General features: G+C 45.4%; 1 protein-coding gene across 1 annotated transcript in view; it reads left to right on the top strand.

Moving 5' to 3' along the window:
- LOC132819201 (collagen alpha-1(XXIV) chain) overlaps window positions 1-23,066 on the top strand; it is a 429,304-nt gene that overhangs the window by 276,543 nt on the left and 129,695 nt on the right. Inside the window, exons 25-27 of the mRNA XM_060830653.1 lie at window positions 4,952-5,005; window positions 10,880-10,933; window positions 21,508-21,561. Of these exons, the coding sequence (XP_060686636.1) occupies window positions 4,952-5,005; window positions 10,880-10,933; window positions 21,508-21,561 (162 nt within the window). The remainder of the gene's footprint in view (window positions 1-4,951; window positions 5,006-10,879; window positions 10,934-21,507; window positions 21,562-23,066) is intronic.

Raw genomic sequence — 23,066 nt, 5'->3', positions numbered from 1 at the left:
ATTCAACTCTTCTGCCATTTCTTTGTTCCCCGTAATATATTCCCCTGTTTCTGTCTTCAAGGGCTCAATTTTAGTCTTATCCATTTTTTCCCTTTCATATACCTAAAAAAGCTTTTACTATCCTCCTTTATATTTTTGGCCAATTCACCTTCGTACCTCATTTTTCCTCTGCGTATTTCCTTCTTAGTAATCCTCTGTTGTTCTTTAAAAGCTTCCCAGTCCTCTGTTTTCCCACTTATCTTTGCTATGTTATACTTTTTCTCTTTTGACTTTATATGTTTCTTAACTTCCCTCGTCAGCCACGGCCACCCATGCCTCCTCCTAGGATCTTTCTTTCTTTTTGGAATGAACTGATCCTGCATCTTCTGCATTATACCCAGAAATATCTGCCATTGTTCCCCCACTGTCACCCCTGCTAAGGTATTGCACCATTGACCTTTGGCCAGCTCCTCCCTCATAGCTCCATAGTTCCCTTTATTCAACTGAAATATTGTCACTTCCAATTGTACCCTCTCCCTCTCAAATTGCAGATTGAAGCTTATTGTATTATGGTCACTACTTCCCAATGGCTCCTTCACTTTGAGGTCCCTGATCAATTCTGGTTCGTTGCACAATACCAGATCCAGAATTGCCTTCTCCCTGGTCGGCTCCAGCACCAGCTGTTCTAAGAATCCATCTCTGAGGCACTCCACAAAGTCTCTTTCTTGAGGTCCAATACCATCCTGATTCTCCCAGTCTACCTGCATGTTGAAATCCCCCATAACAACTGTAGTAACATCTTTGTGACAGGCCAATTTCAGCTCCTTATTCAACTTACACCCTACATCCATACTACTGTTTGGGGGCTTGTAGATAACTCCCAAGAGGGTTTTAGATTTAGATTAGATTCAAATCAAACTTAGATTAGATTACTTACAGTGTGGAAACAGGCCCTTCGGCCCAACAAGTCCACACCGACCCGCCGAAGCGCAACCCACCCATACCCCTACATATACCCCTTACCTAACACTACGAGCAATTTAGCATGGCCAATTCACCTGACCCGCACATCTTTGGACTTGTGGGAGGAAACCGGAGCACCCGGAGGAAACCCACGCAGACGCGGAGAGAACATGCAAACTCCACACAGTCAGTCGCCTGAGGCGGGAATTGAACCCAGGTCCCTGGCGCTGTGAGGCAGCAGTGCTAACCACTGTGCCACCGTGCCGCCCAAATTTCTATCCTGAGAATTTCTCAGCTCTATCCACACTGACTCTACATCCCCTGATTCTAGGTTCCCCCAAGCAAGGGACTGAATATCATCCCTTACCAACAGGGCCACCCCACCCCCTCTGCCTGTCAGTCTGTCCTTACGATAGCACGTATAGCAAAAAAATGGTTAAGACTAAAATTGGGCCCTTGAAGACAGAAACAGGGGAATATATTATGGGGAACAAAGAAATGGCAGAAGAATTAAATTGGTACTTTAGATCTGTGTTCGCTGGGGAAGATACAAGCAATCTCCCTGAGGTACCAGTGGCTGAAGGACCTGAACTGAAGAGAATTTATATTTGCCAGGAATTGGTATCGGAGAGACTGTTAGGTCTAAAGGTTGATAAGTCCCCGGGGCCTGATGGTATACATCCCAGGGTACTGAAGGAGATGGCTCGAGAAATCATGGATGCGTTGGTGATTATTTTTCAGAGTTTGATAGATTCAGGATCAGTTCGTGCAGATTGGAGGGTGGCTAATGTTGTACCACATTTTAAGAAAGGTGAGAGAGAGAAAGCAGGAAATTATAGACCAGTTAGTCTGACCTCAGTGGTGGGAAAGATGCTGGATTCTGTTATAAAGGATGAAATTATGACACATCTGGATAGTAGCAACAGGATAGGTCAGAGTCAGCATGGATTTATGAAGGGGAAATCATGCTTGACTAATCTTCTGGAATTTTTTGAGGATGTAACTCTGAAGATGGACGAGGGAGATCCAGTAGATGTAGTGTACCTGGACTTTCAGAAAGCTTTTGATAAAGTCCCACATAGGAGGTTAGATTAGATTAGATTACTTACAGTGTGGAAACAGGCCCTTCGGCCCAACAAGTCCACACTGACCCGCCGAAGTACAACCCACCCATACCCCTACATTTTACCCCTTACCTAACACTACGGGCAATTTAGCATGGCCAATTCACCTGACCCGCACACCTTTGGACTGTGGGAGGAAACCGGAGCACCCGGAGGAAACCCACGCAGACACGGGGAGAACGTGCAAACTCCATACAGTCAGTCGCCTGAGTCGGGAATTGAACCCGGGTCTCAGGCGCTGTGAGGCAGCAGTGTTAATCACTGTGCCACTGTGCCGCCCACAAAGTGAGGAAATTTAGGGCGCATGGCATTGGGGGCAAAGTACTGACTTGGATTGAAAACTGGTTGGCTGACAGGAAACAAAGTGATAAACGGCTCCCTTTCAGAATGGCAGGCAGTGACCAGTGGGGTACCGCAGGGATCAGTGCTGGGACCGCAGCTTTTTGCAATATATATTAATGATATAGAAGATGGTATTAATTGTAACATTAGCAAATTTGTTGATGATACAAAGCTGGGTGGCAGGGTGAAATGTGAGGAGGATGTTAGGAGATTACAGGGTGACCTGTACAGGTTAGGTGAGTGGACAGATGCATGGCAGATGCAGTTTAATGTGGATAAATGAATGGTTATCCACTTTGGTGGCAATAACAGGAAGGCAGATTACTACCTAAATGGAATCAATTTAGGTAAAGGGGCAGTTCAAAGAGATCTGGGTGTTCTTGTACACCAGTCAATGAAGGTAAGCATGCAGGTACAGCAGGTAGTGAAGAAGGCTAATAACATGCTGGCCTTCATAACAAGATGGATTGAGTATAGAAGCAAAGAGGTGCTTCTGCAGCTGTACAGGGCCCTGGTGAGACCACACCTGGACTACTGTGTGCAGTTCTGGTCTCCAAATTTGAGGAAAGACATTCTGGCTATTGAGGGAGTGCAGCGTAGGTTCACGAGGTCAATTCCTGGAATGGCGGAACGACCTTACGCTGATAGACTGGAGCGACTGTGCTTATATACCCTTGAGTTTAGAAGACTGAGAGGGGATCTGATTGAGACGTATAAGATTATGAAAGGATTGGACACTCTGGCAGCAGGAAACATGTTCCCGTTGATGGGTGAGTGCCGAACCAGAGGACACAGCTTAAAAATACGGGTAGACCATTTAGGACAGAGATGAGGAGAAACTTCTTCACCCAGAGAGTGGTGGCTGGGTGGAATCTTCTGTCCCAGAGGGCAGTGGAGGCCCAGTCTCTGGATTCATTTAAGAAAGAGTTGGATAGAGCTCTCAAAGATAGTGGAATCAAGGGTTATGGAGATAAGACAGAAACAGGAAACTGATTAAGGATGATCATCCATGATCATATTGAATGGTGATACTGGTTCGAAGGGCAGAATTCCTACTCCTGCACCTATTGTCTATTGTCTATTGAATATTCATTTCCCAGGCCCTGTCCACTTGAAGCCATGTTTCAGTTATCCCCACAATATCGTATCTGCCAATTTCCAAAAGAGCCTCAAGCTCATCCATCTTATTTCCATTATTTTGTGCATTTATATATAGTATTTTTAATTTGTTACTGCCCTCACCTTTCCCATCAACCCCTATTTCATTCAACCTTACGGCATGATCCCTTTTTGAATTTTCTGTTTCATTGGTACAGTTGTCTTTCTTGACTTCCCTTGTTCTAACTTTCCTTTCGATTTCCTTCTTAAACTTCCAGTTTGTCCCCTCAGCGCTCCGAAAGCTTGTGATTTCAAATAAACCTGTCGGCCCATAACCTGGTGTCATGTGATTTCTGACTTTGTCCACCCCAGTCCAACACTGGCACTTCCACATCATGAACAATACAGGGCCTTGGTGAGGCCACCCCTGGACTATTGTGTTCCCCGTTCGGCTTCTTATCTAAAGAAGGATGTTCTTGCTCTTGAGGAAGTGCAATGGAGGTTTCTCAGATTGCAACTGGGGATGGCAGGACAGCCCTACGAGGCGGGATTGAGTCAGTTAGGATTGTATTCACTGGAGTTCCGCAGAATGAGGAGGGGATCTCATAGAGACTTATAAATCGAATGAAGAACTTCTACTTCACTGACTGGTTTAGTTCTGGAGTCAAAGGGTTAAAACCCCACAATATTAATTTTATTGGAGATATCTTCAGGAAGCCAAAGAATTTGATTTCTTATGACATGCAGGTTTTAAAGCCCTCCCATTATGTCCAGGCCTTTCGAATAATCTGGGACAGAGATGGATCATATTTGATGTCATCCAGTCAGGCTGGCACACTCTTAAAGGGTTTCACTGAAACCTTTTTTGGATTTAAACTTTGACAAAAAGCTTATGCAGACAATGTGGTTTTTGTTTTCCTTCGGTTTAGCAAACCATGAGTAATATTTCCTAAAATGTTTCTCAATCGGGTTAAAGCACTGGCTTCTTTATCTTGATCTGATTTCAATCAGTATGATCTGACAACAATGTGTTTTTTGATGATTAAATCGCTCAGTCCTGGACTCAGCGAGTGTGCTTCCACACCACAAAAATGGCCAGAATTTGCTCTTTGTGTTTCTGGAGGTCCAGGGTGAGCTGAGGCCAGTAGTTGAAACATCAGACTGCTGCAGGGAGTTGCCACTCTGTTTTTGGATCCAGTAGATCTAAATAGAGATCCATTCACATCCTGCAGAAGCAGGAGGGAGCCAGTGACTAGTTTTCACTGGATGAGGTCATTCAGGGACATGGAAGCAAGGCTTGTCTGGTCACCAGCCATGGTGGTGTTGAATGGCAGAGTAGGTTAAAGAGGCTGAATGGCCTCCTCCTGCCTCTAGGTAATGATTTTGAAAAGATTCAAGAAAGCTGTCTTGGAGCCTAATGGTGTTCTGTGTCTGTCTCTTTCCAGGGTCCTGTTGGCTTGCCCGGTCCTAGAGGCCCCTCAGGAATAGTTGGTGAGAAGGTAAGTCCTAACATGGCACTCTTCTTCGACTGAGACCATTCCGATTTCTCTGAAAAGGAGCTTTTGTTTCCAATGCTTTAAGATGTTTCCAGCTGTTTCCTGCTATCCCAGGGATAAGTGTTGTGATAGAGCCTTGGACTAGACCTCACTATAGCAGGTCAGTCTGCCTGATAACTGGATTGCAATGCAGAGTGATATCAATATCATGGCTTCAGCTGAGGTTATTGTGATGGAACTATTCACCTTAAACATGGTGCCCCTCAGGCAAAACCACCATCAGTTCTCTCTGTCTAGTGAGAGAGCAGCTCTATGATCTGATAAGACCGTGGTGATTTTACCTTCATGATATCAGATCACGCATTGGTTAGACATCCTGCCTCATCCCATCCTAAACAGGATCAGGGTCAGGGAGAGAAATCATGAGATTGTTCTATTCCAATGATGCTTACTCTCCCCCTGGTTAAACCCTCCCCTTTACATTCTTTGGCTGCTCCAAACTGGGGGCCAGTCCCAGTGGAGTTAGATTGTTTTATACAGATTCAATAAAATCTCTTGCTATTGTTTGTAAACCCATTGTCCAAAACACCATCAGAGACCGAAGATGGGCACAGCTGAAAGATTTTGACCAGGTAATTTCTGCTGTTTATTTTTTAACTGCACTTCAGATCTCAATCTCAAACTTAAATTTAACAATTGTCACTATTCATTATAATCGTGCCCATTTGCATGATCCCCAGAAAGTGTGTCGCCTTAAACTAGAGATTCTACATTAATTTGCAAATAATTAATTGCCACCATAATTTCAAAGTTTCTGGATCCTATTTGGCTGAACATTATTTCTGTTGCCAAGGTTGAAACCACTCTTCCTTCTTTGAAGTCTCTATCTATCTCTTCCCCAATCCCTGAAGCTTCTCTCTCTCTCTCTCACACCCTTGCATCCTTCCCTCCCTCTCTTCTACACGCCTATATCCTCTGTCTGCCTCTCTCTTGGCCCCACTGCATCCTCCCTACCTATCCCTCTCCTCTTCTACCCAAGTAAAGTTTACTTCAATCTCCCAACTCCCTTGAAGCCTCCCTTCAGCCCCCAACAGTCTCCATCCCCGTCCTGCTGAAGTCTCCCAGTCCCTCTCCACCCATCTTGTAATCTCCTTCTCTATCCCATCCACCAGCATCTCTCTGATGCTGCCCTCTGATGCTGATGCTGCAGGTTGTTTCTGTATGAAATATTGAGAAGTTTATATCTGCTTCCTCAGGTCATCGATGATAGACAATCAGAGAGATGTACTGGAGTTAGTTGATCTATTTGTAGAGTAGAAAGCTGAAAATGTGTTGCTGGAAAGGCACAGCAGGTCAGGCAGCATCCAAGGAGCAGGAGAATCAACGTTTCGGGCATGAGCCCTTCTTCAGGCTCATGCCCGAAACGTCGATTCTCCTGCTCCTTGGACGCTGCCTGACCTGCTGCGCCTTTCCAGCAACACATTTTCAGCTCTGATCTCCAGCATCTGCAGTCCTCACTTTCTCCTCCTATTTGTAGAGTAAGAGAATAACAGCTGATAACTATAAAAAAGCAAAAAACTGTGGATGCTGGAAATCAGAAACAAGCAGAAAATGCTGGAGAAACTCAGCAGGTCTGGCAGTATGTGTGGGGAGATAACTAAGTTCACTTTCAGGTCTGGTATGAATTTGCTTCAGGACAAAGTTCTGAAGAGAACTAATATTTATATAGCCCTTAACAGAATAAAATATCCCAAGGCATGAGACAGAAGTGATTAATCAGCTAAATCTGACACCAAGCCTGAGATTTTGAAGCAGGTGGTCAAAGAGGTAATGTTTTATGGAGTGTCTTCAGGAGACAAGGAGGGGGGGAAAGATTCAAAGAGGTTTCAGGAGCACGTTCCAGATGGAAAGTGTGATCACCAATAGTGATGACAATTGAGGAATCACCATAGGCCAGGACTGGAGGAACACCGAAATTGTGTGGGTCTGTAGGTTTGGAGGAAGTTACAGAGATAGGGAGATAGCGAGGGGGTGAGACAATGATGGGATTTGAATCATAGGGAGAGTTTTAAATTCCTGTCTTACCACACTCGGAGCAGGTAAATCAATGAGCTCCCAGCTGAGGGATAAACACGTTTTAGTGCAAGTTAAGGCAAAGACAGCAGAGTTTAATTCCCACAGTCATGAGGCAGCGCAGAGATCTACTCTGGAACTGGAAATATACCTTGGACAGACATCTTTCAAATTCCAAGTTATCGCTGTAACTCCACCAGGTGTATGATACCTGCCCTGTCTGAAGAAGGTTACCTCACTGCTGTGACCTGTCAATAACATTAACAGACAAGGTCCACAGGAAACACATTCGTGTGTTTGGTGTCATAATGATGATCACAGAAGGAACTGAGACCGAGAGTAAATCAATATGAGGAACCTGTTTTTAGATTACTTACAGTATGGAAACAGGCCCTTCAGCCCAACAAGTCCACACCAACCCTCCAAAGCACAACACACCCAGACCCATTCCCTTACATTTGCCCCTTCACCTAACACTACGGGCAATTTAGCATGGCCAATTCACCTAACCTGCACATTTTTGGACTGTGGGAGGAAACCGGAGCACCCGGAGGAAACCCACGCAGACACGGGGAGAATGTGCAAACTCCACACACAGAGTTGCTTGAGGCAGGAATTGAACCCAGGTCTCTGGCACTATGAGGCAGCAGTGCTAACCACTGTGCCACTGTGCCGCCCATGTTAACAAAAACAACATGCATGTATGTAGCACCTTTCATGGCTTCATAATGTCCCAAAATGCCATAAAACCAATGACGGACCTCTTTGAAGTACTGTCACTGTTGTTTGTTTGTGCAGCGTTGATCTTTTGATATGATCCCAACTGAAAAGTAAGTTTTAAGAATAAAGATGTCTTACTAGACGTGGCATCACAGGGTAATCCTGAGGCCACGCTTATAGACTCATGAAGATGTACAGCACGGAAACAGACCCTTCGATCAAACTCGTCAATGCTGACCAGATATCCCAATCCAATCTAGTCCCATTTGCCAGCAATGGGCCCATATCCCTCCAAACCCTTCCTATTCATATACCCATCCAGATGCCTTTTAAATGTTGTAATTGTACCAGCCTCCATCACTTCCTCTGGCAGCTCATTCCATACACACACCACCCTCTGTGTGAAAAAGTTGCCCCTTAGGTCCCTTTTATATCTTTCCCCTCTTACCTTAAACCTATGCCTCTCTAGTTCTGGACTCCCCCACCCCAGGGAAAACACATTGTCTATTTATCCTATCCATGCCCCTCATGATTTTATAAACCTCTATAAGGTCACCCCTCAGCCTCTGACATTCAAGGGAAAACAGCCCCAGCCTATTCTCCCTCTCCTTACAGCTCAAACTCTCCAATCCTGGCAACATCCTTATAAATCTTTTCTGAACCCCTTTTAATTTCACAACATGCTTCCTACAGCAGGGAGACCAGAATTGCACGCAGTGTTCCAGTAGTGGCCTCAACAATGTTTTGTACAGCCACAACATGACCTCCCAGCTGCCATACTCAATCATAGAATCATAGAAACTTTACAGCGTAGAAGCAGGCTATTTGGCCCATCGAGTCCAACCAACCCTCTGAAGATCATCCCACAGAGACTCACCCCCCGGTCTCTGTAACCCTACATTCCCCATGGCTAACCCAACCAGCCTGCACACAATAGGCAAAAGTGAGGACTGCAGATGCTGGAGATCAGAGTCAAGATTAGAGTGGTGCTGGAAAAACACAGCAGGTCAGGCAGCATCCGAGGAGCCGGAAAATAAATGTTTGGGGCAAAAGCCCTTCATCATTCCTGAAGGGGAGAATGTGCAAACTCCACATGAATAGTTGCCCAAGGCTGGAATCAAACCTGGGTCCCTGGCATTGTGCGGCAGCTGTGCTAACCAGTGAGCCACCATGCCAATAAAGCACTGATCAATAAAGGCAAGTATACCAAATGCCTCCTTCACTATCCCAACTACCTGCAACTCCACTTTTAAGGAACTATGAAGCTGCATCCCAAGGTCTCTTGGTTCAGCACCACTCCCCAGAACCTTACCATTAAGTGTATAAGTCCTGCCCTGATTTGTCTTGCAGGACTGCGTATAGTTTTTGTGTCTTTAGAAGGCTAATGGAATGCATCACAGGAGGATTTGCGTACAGGAATACTTGTTTCAGTTGAGTAGGAGTTTGGTTAGACCTGGTGTATTGTGTACAGTTCTGGTCTCATTATCTCAGGACAGAAGTGATTGCCATTGCGTGAGCGTTGTGAAGGTTTGCCAGACTGGTGCCCAGGATGGTTGGACTGTTCTATGCAGAGAGATTGGACAAACTGGACCTGTATTCTGTAGAGTTTGGAAGAATGAAAGATAACCTCATTGAAACTAACAAAGTACTGACAGGGATGGATAGGATTGATGCAGGTAAGATGTTTCTCCTGGTTGGAATGTCTAAACCCAGGAGCCTGTGTTTAAAAACTTGGTGCCACTTGGTCTGTAATGAAGAGAATTTTTTTTAAAATGCAGAGGGTTGTAAATACTTAGAATTCCCTACCCCATACAGCTATGGAAACTCAGTCTTCCAGGATGTTCAGTATATAGATTGATGGATTCCACATTCCCAGTGATATAGGGTTTTGGAGTTGAAGTCATTGTAATGGTCAAATCAGCCCATCATTCTAATAAATGGCAGGGAAGTTTCAATGGGCTGAATGGCCTACCTGATTATCAGAAGGGCTTTGGTTTGCTCAGTTGGCTGGATGGCAGTGTACAGTGCACATCAACCCTCTGAGGAGTAACCCACCCAGACCCATTCCCCTATCCTATACTTACCCCTGACTAACACAATGGGCAATTTAGTATGGCCAATTCACCCAATCTGCACATCTTTGGATTGTGGGAGGAAATCCGCACAGACGTGGGGAGAACGTGCAAACTCCACACAGGCGGTCGCCCAATGCGGGAATCGAACCCAGGTTCTTGGAGCTGTGAGGCAGCAGTGCTAACCACTGAGCCACCATGCCACCCACAATTCCCTCCACTGACTCAGGTTACTGTGAAAATCCTGTGTTCTCAGCTTTGAGCCCAGCCCTGGCCCGAGGCATGGTGACCCTCAGGTTAAACTCACTATCAGGTTGTCTCCCTTTTTAATGAGCCACTCTGGGACTCTGGCAGCTTTTCAATGGGTGAATGTGCTCAAAGTTTGTGAGAAGATTTGTAGCTCAGGTGCTCGTTGTTGTAGTTCTGTTCGCCGAGCTGGGATTTGTTGCAGATGTTTCATCCCCTGTCTAGGTGACATCCTCAGTGCTTGGGAGCCTCCTGTGAAGTGCTTCTGTGATGTTTCCTCCGGCATTTGTAGTGGTTTGAATCTGCCGCTTCCGGTTGTCAGTTCCAGCTGTCTGCTGTAGTGGTCGGTGTATTGGGTCCAGGTCGATGTGCTTATTGATAGAATCTGTGGATGAGTGCCATGCCTCTAGGAATTCCCTGGCTGTTCTCTGTTTGGCTTGTCCTATAATAGTAGTGTTGTCCCAGTCGAACTCACGTTGCTTGTCATCTGCATGTGTGGCTACTAAGGATAGCTGGTCATGTCGTTTTGTGGCTAGTTGGTGTCCATGGATGCGGGTCGTTTGCTGTCTAGACAGATTCAAACCACTATAAATGCTGGAAGAAAGATCACAGAAGTGAATGTGCTTGATGGGCTAAGTGGCCTACTTATGTTATTCCGTTCCATCAGTGGCTTGGTGAAAGGTTGGGAAGATTTTGAGTGTTTGTAATGATCTTCTGTCTGTTGAGCATTGCTTGACCCTGTGACTTATGTGTTTTTTTAATTCAGGGAGACCGTGGTGAACCAGGTCCTCTAGGACCACCTGGAGAGAAGGGATCCATGGTAAGTCAGATTGGCACGTTTCTCGACGGCAAATGCAAGTCCATTCCCAATGCAGTGCTCAGTTTTGCTTTCCATGTCTATGTGCTTTCCTGGGGCAGGGACTGAGAAAGTAAGAATCATAAACTGGTTATAGCACAGAAGGAGGCCATTCGGGCCGACCATGTACATGTTGGCTTCCCTGCAAAAGCAACCATGCTCGTCCACTTCCTCCTAGCCCTGTCCATTTCAGAAACAGCTAGGCCATGATCCCAATTGAATGGTCAAGGGGCTGAATGGTCTCCTCCTGCTCTTTCCTCATTTCCTGGTGGGTTTGAAATGCGGGTGGTTCTACTATAACACAAATTCATTGCAATGTGATTGATGAATTGGGGACATTGTTTCTAAAGCATGAACTTTTAAAGCATGTATTAGCTAGAAGGTGATTCCAGCCCCTTTAGTTTAAATGGTGCTGCTGTTCCACGATTTTCTTAGAACACGGTATTGCATGAGAACAGAACTACCGCGTTTTAACAGAACTGACTGTCTGACATAGATCAGACTCAACTTTACAAACACTTACACATTCATTAGTTTTTGAATGGTGCAAGTATTTCCAAGAGCTCTAAGGTTAAGCGTGGATGAGCAGGTCAGAAATAGGGTGATAAATCTGGAGGAATGGGATAGTCTCTCAACCCCTGAGATTTACACCCTTTGAGTAATTATTTCCCATGTACTTAAGTTTAGGAGAAGGCTATGCTCACACTGTATAGCCTTACCATTAAACTTAACGGTGGACAGTGGGGAATCCATCAACCAGTTCCATCAATACTTTATAAATATCATCTGAGACTGTATCTGTTATGTAATTACACTGTGCATAAGTTACAGATAGAGCACTGGAATCAAATACAACATAGAACATTACAGCACAGTACAGGCCCTTCATCCCTCAATGTTGCACCGACCTGTGGACCCAATCTGAAGCCCATCTAACTTACACACATGGCACACAAACACTTGAAGTGCAACACAAGTGCATTTATATACCAATATTAAAATGGGAAAACATCCCAAGGCAGAGGAAGAAGGATTCCGAAAGTCATACAGCATAGTAAAGGGGCTCATTGAGTCTGCACTGACAGTAACTACCCTCAAAGGTGCATTAATCCCAATCTCCAACACTCGGCCCATATCCTTGAATATTGTGGTGTTTGAATGTGCTCATCCAAATGTTTAAGGGTTGTAAGATTTCCAGCCTCCACTACCTTCCCAGGCAGTGCATTCCAGATTCCCCCCACCTGCTGAGTGAAAAAGATTTTTCCTAAATCCCCTCTGAATCTCCTGCCCCTTACTCTCAAACTGTGCCCCCTCGCGATTGACCCCTGAACCAAGGCGAGCGGAGAGACCAAGGGGACCCAAGGAGGAGAGAAATCTGGAGAGGTTTAGGGAGGGAAGTTGAAGCTTGATAGCTGAGGGCAGGACCAACAATGACGGCCTGAATAAAACAGGGTAGTGCAAGAGGCCAATATTTCTGCAAGTGATGAGATTGTGGGGATGGAGGGATTGACAGAGATAGGGAATGGTGGGGGCAATTAGGGATTTGAAACAAAGCTCAGATTAAACTCAAAACATTATCAGTACAAGAGTAGACATAGAGAGTACAAGGGTGACAGTTGACTGGGACTTGGCACCATCTTTGACAGGATGAGGACATCGCTGGCTCGGCCAGCATTTATTGCCCAACTCTAAATACCTAAGGGTCAGATAAGAGTCACCCACATGGCGGTGGGTCTGGAGTCACGTGTAGGCCAGATCATGTAAGGATGGCACTTTCCTTCCCCAGATGGATTTGTGTTTGCCCTAGGCAGCGTTTCTTACAGTCATAGAGTCATAGAGATGTACAGCTTGGAAACAGACCTTTCGGTCCAACGAGTCCATGCTGACCAAATATCCCAACCCAATCTAGTCCCACCTGCCACCACCCGGCCCATATCCCTCCAAACCCTTCCTATTCATATACCCATCCAAATGCCTTTTAAATGTTGCAATTGTACCAGCCTCCACCACTTCCTCTGGCAGCTCATTCCAGACCACCCACTGTGTGAAAAGGTTGCCCCTTAGGTCTCTTTCCCCTCTCACTCTAACTCTATGCACTCTCGTTCTGGACGCCCCCACCCCAGGGAAAAGAATTTGTCTATTTATCCTTTCCATGCCCCCTCATGATTTTATAAAGCTCTATAAGGTCACCCCTCAGCCTCCGACACTCCAGGGAAAACAGCCCCAGCCTATTCAGCCTCTCCCTATCACTCAGATCCTCCAACCCTGGCAACATCCTCGTATACCTTTTCTGAACCCTTTCAAGTTTCACAACATCTTTCCAATAGGAAGGAGACCAGAATTGCACGCAATATTGCACAGTGGCCTAACAATGTCCTGTTCAGCCGCACCATGACCTCCCAACTCCTGTACTCAATACCCTGACCAATAAAGGAAAGCATACCTTCTTCACTATCCTATCTCTTTTTTGTTCCACATTTTCAGTTTCACCATCTGCCATGGCAGGGTTCAAACCCATCTCCTTAAACAAAAAAACCCAAAGAACTGTGGGTGCGGGAAATCAGAACCAAAACCAGAAACTGCTGGAAAACCTCAGCAGGTCTGGCAGCATCTGTGCAGTGTGGAAGTAGAGTTAACAGTTCGAGACCAGTAACCCTTCCTCAGGACTTGAAATGTTAGTTCTGCTTTCTCTCCACAGATGCTGCCAGACCTGCTGAGTTTTCCCAGCAATTTCTGTCCTCAGAACATTAGTCTGGAGCTCTGGAGCACTGTGTTACCACTACACCATCATCCAGAGCTGAGCACAGAGCTTTAGGGTGAGTACAGGAATTAGGGAAGTGAATGGTATATTACCGTACCATACAATTTGGTATCATAATTCCCGTAACTTCCTTTGAAGGTATGCTGTATCACAAAACTAAAATATTTCCACCAGTTATCGAGTAAAGCTAGACCAGGGCTTCAGAGAGTTTCATGTTATTTGTCAGAGAATTTCAGTTCTTTTTGAAATGAGAGTGTAAGATTATAAGGCCAGAAGACATAAGAACAGAATTAGGCCATTCAGCCCATTGACTCTTCTCTGCCATTCAACCATGGCTGATATTTTTCTTAACCCCATTGTCTTGCCTTCTCCCCTTAACCCTTGACCCCCTTATCAATCAGGAACCTATCTCTGTCTTAAGTACACTCAGTGACTTGGCCTCCAAAGACCTCTGCGGGAATGAGTCCCACAGATTCCCCACCCTCTGGCGAATGAAATTTCTCCTTATCTCAGTTCTAAAGGGTCATCCCTTCACTCTAAGGCTGCGTCCTCAGTCCTAGTCTCCCCTACAGGTGGAGACATTTTCTCCATATTCCCTGCATCCAGGACTGTCAGTATTCTGTTAGTTTTGATTTGATTCTTCCCTACCCTCATCCTTCTAAACTCCATCAAATACAGACCCAGAGTCCTAAGCCACTCCTCATATGAAAAACCCTTCTGCCCAGAATCAATCTTGTAAACCTCCTTTCGAACTCCCCAAAACCCGAGCCAGCACATCCTTCCTTAGGTATGGGGTCCAAAACTGCTCTCAATACTCCAAATGCGGCCTGACCAGAGCCTCGTACAGCCTCAGCAGTGCACCCCTGCTCTTGTATTCTCACCCCCTTGAAGTGAATACTAACGTTGCATTTGCTTTCCTAACTGCCGACTGAACCTGCATGTTAACCTGAAGAGAATCCTCAACCAGGACTCCCAAACCCTTTCTGCTTCAGATTTCTGAAGCCTTTCCCCATTTCGATGCCCAGAAAGCAGCAGCTAATTGCTACTTATTGATGATGTATTTGCTGAGAGAGAGTTTAAAGTTATCAGAAAGGTTTGAGGAAGTTAGGGCTATATTCTCAGATAACAGAAATCTGAGGAATGAATTGATCGAGGTCTTAAAATAATGAAGGAGTTTGATGGGTTAGATGTGGAGGAATTGTTTTCTTTTGTGTGTGAGTTCAAAACCAGGGATGATAAATATGAGAATCTCACTTTTGTTTAATTCACTCATGGGATGTGGGTGTCACTGGCTGGGTCAGCATTTATTGCCTGTCCGTAGTTGCCCCTTGAGAAGGTGGGGGTGAGCTGACTTCTTGAGTCACTGTAGTCCATGTGCTGGAGGTAGACCTTAGGGAGGGAATTCCAGCATCCTGACCCAGTGACATTGAAGGAATGGCGATATATTTGCATGTCAGGATGGTGAGTGGCTTGGAGGGGAATGTGCAGGGTGTGGTGCCACTGTCATGAATAAATCCGGTCACAAATTCAGGACAAGTGTCTTTCCCCTGGAGAGTCAGGAGAATGTGGAAATCACTCCCTAGGGAATTGCTGAGGTGAATCAGGTCAATATGTTTAAAAAGCAGCTGGAAAAAACACTGTGGGAATGGGAACAGACATGAAGGATATGCTGATGAAGTTCAGTGAAAGGAGCTGGGTAGAGGGTTCATGCACATTAACACCGATTGAATGACAGGTTTCTGTTCTCGAGATCTAAAATAAAAACAGAAATTGGTGTAAAAACTCAGCAGCTCTGGCAGCATCTGAGAGGAGAAAGCAGAGTGAATGATTCCAAGTCCAGTGGTGATTCTTCAGTTCTGTTTCTGTTTCAGATTTCCAGCATCCGTAATTCTCAAGTTTTTCAGTTCTGAAGATTCTACATGAACATTAAAAGGACATCATGTGTAGCTACTGGAACACTGTAACTTGGAAGTTGGGCCTGAGACTGAAGGCTGTCTCCCCTCTTCCCGGTTGCCAGATTGTTATTCATTGAGGTTTTGCAAACACTGCTATTGGCAGGGAGACAAATGAAACACATTGAGCGATCGGAATAAAAAATGGTACATTTCCTAGAACTGCCTCAGGCTCTCTCAAGTCTCCATATGTTCTGATGCACTGTCAGTTCGGAGAGAATGTTCTTTTAAACCGAGGCAGAGATGCTTAATATAGGCTGTTTATCAAAGAGTAAAACAAAGTGTTGTAATCTAACTCCAGACGCTTTGTGAATAAATGCCAAATTTTAGTTCAAAATGCACTTAGATGAAGTTGTCTGATATGAGCTTGCAGGGTTATGGAAAAAAAAACATGGGAGTGAGGGGGTGGTCAACACATGATTCTCTATGAAGGGCTAGTTTGAAGACAGTGGACTCAGTAGCATCGCCTTTGTTGTGTGTTGATAGGATTACATTACCATTACAGGGTTCTGTTGTTTTGAATAAAAATTGAAAGAACTGTAGATGCTGGAAATCAGAAACAAAAACAGAAATTGCTGGAAAAGCTCAGCAGGTCAGAGAACTGAGAACTTCAGAACTGAGAAAGGGTCACTGGACCTGAAACTTTAACTCTGATTTCTCTTCACAGATGCAGCCAGACCTGTTGAGCTTTTCCAGCCATTTCTGTTTTAACTCCTTTGTTTTGTCGCCCTTAGAGGTAATGCGTCTGAGAATGTGCAGAGTGTTCTGATCTTTGAGGCGACATAGCTAGGCTGTGAGAACAAGGAAGAGGCAAAAGCACTTTTATCTTTGACTACACTGTTCAGAGTCTCCAGAACAAAGAAGAAGTGAGCTGACAGCTCTTCCTTGTTTGAACTAAGCTTGGTGGCTTGGGAGAGCCACTCGGAGTGCAGTGTTTATCCTCAGAGTCAAGGTGTAGTACACAGGTATGGTCCTTTATGCATTCTTACCCCTGAACCAACAGCACACTGACTGTGTGGATTTGCAAACACTTGGTAGAGCAAGGAAATGCAATTTAGCTCAGAATCTGTCACTACGGAACGGAGAGGTCCATATATAGACCATGACCTGAGTGATTCACATTCCTTATCCCGATGCTGTGCCATTGTCCAGAGTTGAGGAGCGCTGGATTGTGAACGTCCAACCAGGAGGCACTCTGGCGTAATCTGCTTCTTTCCTCAAAGAATGTTGCAGATTTCGTGAGATCTGCTCTCCTTTATTGAATCATCAGACAGCAGATAAGACCTTCTGGAAAAGCAGCAGGATAGGCCATTCAGCCCATCAAGTGTGCTCCACCATTCAGTGGTCTGATAGAACATCATACATTACAGCACGGGAACAGCCCTTTGCCCCACCATGTCTATGCTGACCACTATGCTTTCCTAAGCTATTCCCATCTGCCTGCACATGATCCATATTCCTCTATTCCCTGCCTGGTCATGTGTCTGTCTAAATGCCTCTTAAAGGTTGCTAACATGTCTGCTTCGACCACCTCCCCTGGCAGCGTGTTTCAAGCACTTACCACCCACTGTGTGAGAAACCCGCCTCACACATCTCCCCTCACCTTCAACCTAGGCCCCTAAGTATTGGACATTTCCACTCTGAGAAAAAGACTCGCTAACTATCCACCCCATGAATGCCTCTCAAACTTCTATACACTTCTATCAGGTCATCCCCTCAGCCTCTGATGCTCTAGTGAAAACAGAAGGAAAAATCACACACCAGATTATAGTCCAACAGGTTTATTTGGAAGCACTAGCTTTCAGAGCACTGCTCCTTCACCAGGTAACCAGTGGGGCAGGATAATAAGACACAGAATTTATAGAAAAAAATCACAGTGTCATGCAACTGAAATGATATATTGAACAAACTTAACAGCAATCTAAGTCTTTCATCTTTTAGAATGGGTTGCAGGTTTCGGTTCATTAATATGTAAATCCCAGAATTTCTTTCAAGTCACATTCTCAAGATAAGTTAAGGTCTTATAAAAAAAGGTGACATCTCAGCTCAGACACTATTACAGGTGTGAGGTTAGTGTTTGTCCTTATCTCAATCTTGAGTCAGACTGGTGCTATTTCCAAAGTAGGAATTTATAAAATGTTACACGGATTGACTGGCTGCATTGACTGGCTGTAGGTTGTGTGCTTTTTGAGCAAAATAGAATGCATCTGCAAATATAATTCAGCAAATACAAATTCACCCCATAGACTTGTGTGTGTGTGTGTGTGTGTGTGTGTGTGTGTGTGTGTGTGTGTGTGTGTGTGTGTGAGTGTGTGTGAGTGTGTGTGTGTGTGTGTGTGTGTGTGTGTGCACATGAGGGAAAGAGAGAGTGTGCATGTGAGTGTGTGCGTGTGAGTGAGCGCACGTGAGAGTGTGTGTTTGTGTGTGTGCCTGCTTGATAGAGTGTGTGTATGAGTGTGTTGGAGTATAAGCCTGTGAGAGGGTGTGTGCGTGGGTGAGTGTGGGGGCTGTATGTGTATGTGTCTGAGTGACAGTCTGTGTGACTGTGTGAGTATGTAAGTGTGTGTGTGTGTGTGTGTGTGTGTATATGTGTGGGGGAGGGGGAACGTGTGTGGGCGTGTGGTGTAGTGGGGTCACCTGTAGTGTGACATGAACCCAAAGTCCTGGTTGAGGCCATCCTCATGGGTACTGAACTTGGCTACCAGCCTCTACTCTGCTACTCTACATTGGTGCATATTCTGAAGTCCACCTTGGAGGATGGTCGCCTGAAGACCTGAAGCCAAATGTCCCAGACTGCTGAAGTGTTCCCCGACTGGGAGGGAACACCCCTGTCTGGTGGGTGTTGCACGGTGTCCATTCATCTGTTGTCGTAGCGTCTGCTCAGTATCACCAATGTACCATGCCTCGGGGCATGCTTGCCTGCAGTGTATGAGATAGACAACGTTGGCCAAGTCACATGAGTACCTACCGTGTCCATGGTGGGCAGTGTGCCCATGTGTAATTATGGTATCCATGTTGATACTCTGACATGCATTGCAGTGGTTGCCATGACAGGATTATACTAGTGAAAACAATCCAAGTCTGCCCGATCTCTCCTTCTAGCTAAAACACTCCAATCCAGGCAATATCCTCTTTTGTAGCCCCTCCAAAGCCTCCACATCCTTCCTATAGTGTGGTGATCAGAACTGCACACATTATTTCAAAAGTGGCCTAACTAAAGTTTTCGACAGCTGCAACATGACTTACCAACATTTGTACTCAGTGCCCCGACCTATGAAGGCAAGTGTGCCATACGCTTTCTTTCCACCTTATCCACTATGTTGCCACTTTCCGGGAGCTATGGATTTATATCCCAACATCTCTCTCACATCAGTGCTCCTAAGGGTCCTACCTTTAATGGTATACATTCCTATGGACTTGACCTTTTAAAACGTATCACCTCACACTTGCCTGGATTAAACTCCATCTGCCATCACTCTGCCCTACTTTGTAACTGCTCTATATCCGGCTATATCCTTTGACAACATTCCTCACTATCCACAACTCCACTATTTTATGGTCGTCTGCAATCAGACCACTGACATTTTTATTCAAATTGCTTATATAAATTATAAACAACAGAGTGCCAGCACTGATGCTTGCAGAACAAAACTGGTCACAGATCTTCAATCAGAAAAAAACTCCCCTCCACAGCAACCCTCTGTCTTCTTGATCAGGCCAACTTTGTATCCACTGTGGACCCCAGGTGAGTTAATCTTAAGCATGTCACGTTGGAACCTGTCAAATGTTTTAGTACAGTCCATATAGACAACATCTAACTGCACAACCTCACCAATCACTTCATCACTTTCTTAATAAAATCACAATCAAGATCTCCCTTGCATAACGCCATGTTGATTACCCATAAAAAGTCAGTACTTCTGCAAATGCAAGTATATCCTGTCCATAACAATCTTCTCCAATAATTTCCCTAGCACCGATGTAAGGCTCACCAGCCTTTAATTTCCTGGATTATCCCAATTTCTCTTCTTAAAGAAAGGAACAACGTGTTCATTCTCCCATCTTCTGGAACTTTGCCTGTGGCTAAAGAGTATATAAAGAGTCCATTCTATTTGTAGTCATTGGGACGATATCTTTGAACATTTGATTGCTGAGGTGGAGGGTTAGCAGCCTCGGTATTTTACCATGAGCACTATTTGAATGACCAATACACGGCATGTGATTCCTCTCATTGTTTGGTTTAAGGAGGACATCAAAGGAAATGCAGAGCAGGCGCTATGGTTACCCAGTTTATAAATTTTGTTTTTGAAAAATGTGGATGAGGGAGACCATCTCAAACAAACACCAAAGCAATTGTTTGCAATTGAATGTAGCAATTGTCAAAGTGTACAGAGCAATAAACATTAACAGTTAACCACAGAGCAATGTGTTTATTAGGGCACAGGCCAATTTAATGAGAACACTCTGTGATTCCAGTGTTTATCCAAAAGGAGATGCACTCATATTAAAAAATGAATGACTAGAATCTACTCTGATTTTTATGGGTATCTGCCTCTGGGATTCTAAGCTTCTCATCAGTGACTGTGAGTGACAGGATCTATCACAGCATCAGGACTAAGACAATGGGCCAAATGGCCTCTTTGTACATCGTAACGTTCTCTGATTTTTAATTTTTTTTAGTTAAGGTGGTGTTTATTTATTACAAGTATTGTCCATCTCTAGTTGCCCCTTGTGCGGCTGAGTGACTCAACTGGCCACTTCAGTGGGAAGTTAAGATCCAACCATGCTGGAGTGAATCTGCAGACATGTTGATATTCGGTGGGGTGTGGGTGCCATTGGCTGGGCCAGCATTTATCGGCTTTCCCTAATTGCCCCTTGAGAAGCTGCTGGTGAGCTGCCTTCTGACACTGCTTCAGTCCATGTGCCGTCGGACCACAGTGCATTATCTCAGAACGCAAGGTCTCAAATTTAGGATGCAGATGGGGAGGAGTTTCTCCTCTCTGAGGGGAGTGAATCTGTGGAATTCTTTACTGCAGTGCTGTTGACGCTGGGCATTAAGTATTTTCAAAACTGAAAATAATAGATTTTGAAACCATAAGAAAATTGAGGGTTGTGAGGGGAAGGACAGGAAAGTGGAGTTGAGGATGATCAGATCCACTGTGACCTCATTGAATAGCAGAGCAGACTCGATGGGCTGAATGGCCCGTTTCTGTTTCGACATCCTGTTGTCTTATGGATTTATAAAAGCTCCATGAATCCAAAAAGGTGGAGATTGGGTCAAAAATCGGAAACAAGTCAGGAAAGGCTGTTTCCCATCGGGCTCCACATAGGTAATGCTGCTGTGACTCTAAGGTCATTGGTCTGGGGATGTGGGTTTTAAACTCATCATGGCAAAGGCTGGGATTTCCATTTAATTCATAAATCTGATTATAAATCTGATGATCATGACATCGATCATCATCCATCCTGAAAAGTCCAATCATTTGGTTCGTCAATGTCCTTTAAGGAAGGAAATCTATGGTCCTTAGCCGGTCTGGACTACGTGTGACTCCAGACCCACAGCAGTGGTGTTGACACCAAACTGTTTTGGATGAATTGGGAACAAATGCCATGTGGACTACCAACAATGAAGACAATGAAATTCCACTCTCTTTCTCTGGCATCATTTTGAGGAGATGTGTTTGGTTATCACAATATCTATTGGTTGGATTCAGCCAGCAGCTCTGAAATGTACCAAAATAAAACACCCAACCAACAAACTCACTCCTGCCAAACTGGCAAATCAAGGCCGACATTAATCCCCTTGTTGTTGTTTCCTTTGACAGGGTTACATGGGACCTCCAGGTTTACCCGGTCCTGTCGGAGAACAGGGACAGCGAGTGAGTAAATCTTTCTTACACTAAAGTAACCGAAATTCTCAGCTTAAATCTCATTTCAGTTCAGCTCCACTCTCCCGCAGTGAGTGGAATAATGAAGCAGATGAGAAGGCAGTCAGTTCCTGCTCCTGATCTTCAAGTTGCTCCATTGTCTGTGTGAAACTCAAGGCTCCATAGTCGATGATGCCCTCCAACACATCTCCTCTAATTCTCGCACCTCTGTCCATGAACCTCACCCCTAGATTAGAGTGGTCCTGGAAAAGCACAGCAGTTCAGGCAGCATCTGAGAAGCAGGAAAATCAATGCTTCAGGCAAAAGCCCTATCAGGAATAGAGGCAGGGTGCCTGCAGGGTGGAGAGATAAGCTAGAGGAGGGTGGGGGTGGGGAGAATGTAGCATAGAGTACAATAGGTGAATGAGGGTGGGGAGGAAGGTGATAGGTCAGAGAGGAGGGTGGGGGAAGGTAGCAGAGAGTACAATGGGTGAATGGGGGTGGGGATGGAGGTGATAGGACAGGAAGAAGGTGGAGTGGATAGGTGGGAAGGAAGATGCACCTGCCCTATTGAATCCCATCCCTCCAATCACAACAAGGACAGAACCCCCTGTCCTCACCGTCCACCCCAACAACCTCACATCATCCCCTGTCACTTCCACCATCTACAAACAGACCCCATCACCAGAGATATATTTCCCTCCCCACCCCTATCTGCACTCCGTAAAGACCTTTCTCTCCAGGACTCCCTTGTCAGGTCCATGCCCCCCACCCTCCCCTCCTGGCACCTTCCCCTGCCACCGCAGGAAGTGCAAAACCTGCACCCACACCTCCCCCCTCACCTCCATCCAGGGCCCTACAAGATCCTTCCACATCCAGCAGAGATTTACCTGCACTTCTACACACATCACCCACTGTGTCCATTGTTCCCGATGTGGTCTCCTCTACATCGGGGAGACAGGACGGCAACTTGTGAACTGTTTCAGAGAACATCTCTGGGACACTCACACCAACTAACCCCACAGCCCCGTGGCCGAACACTTCAACTTCCCCCTCCCACTCCACCAAGGACATGCAGGTCCTGGGCCTCTTCCACCGCCAAACCCTAACCACCCGACGCCTGAAGGAAGAACACCTCATATTCTGCCTTGGGACCCTCCAACCACATAGGATTAATGTGGATTTCCCCCCTTTCCTCATTTCCCCTCCTCCCACCTTATCCCAAATCCAACCTTCCAACTTGGCATTGCCCTCTTGATCTGTCCATCTCCCCTCCCACCTATCTGCTCCACCCTCTTCTCCAACCTATCACCATTGTCCCCCACCTTCATCTACCTATCGCATTCTCAGCTATCATCCCTCCAGCCCCACCACCCTCCCATTTATCTCTCAGCCCATCAGCCCATAAACCTCATTCCTGATTATGCCCGAAACGTTAACTCTTCTGCTCCTCGGATGCTGCCTGGCCTGCTGTGTTTTTCCAGCACCACATTTTTAAAATCTGATTGAAGATTTGT

Source organism: Hemiscyllium ocellatum, chromosome 9 (assembly GCF_020745735.1).
Source record: "Hemiscyllium ocellatum isolate sHemOce1 chromosome 9, sHemOce1.pat.X.cur, whole genome shotgun sequence".
In the NCBI taxonomy this organism is placed as follows: Eukaryota; Metazoa; Chordata; class Chondrichthyes; order Orectolobiformes; family Hemiscylliidae; genus Hemiscyllium; species Hemiscyllium ocellatum.
The sequence above is the reverse complement of the archived record's forward strand: the minus strand, read 5'-3'. Positions and strand labels throughout refer to the sequence as shown.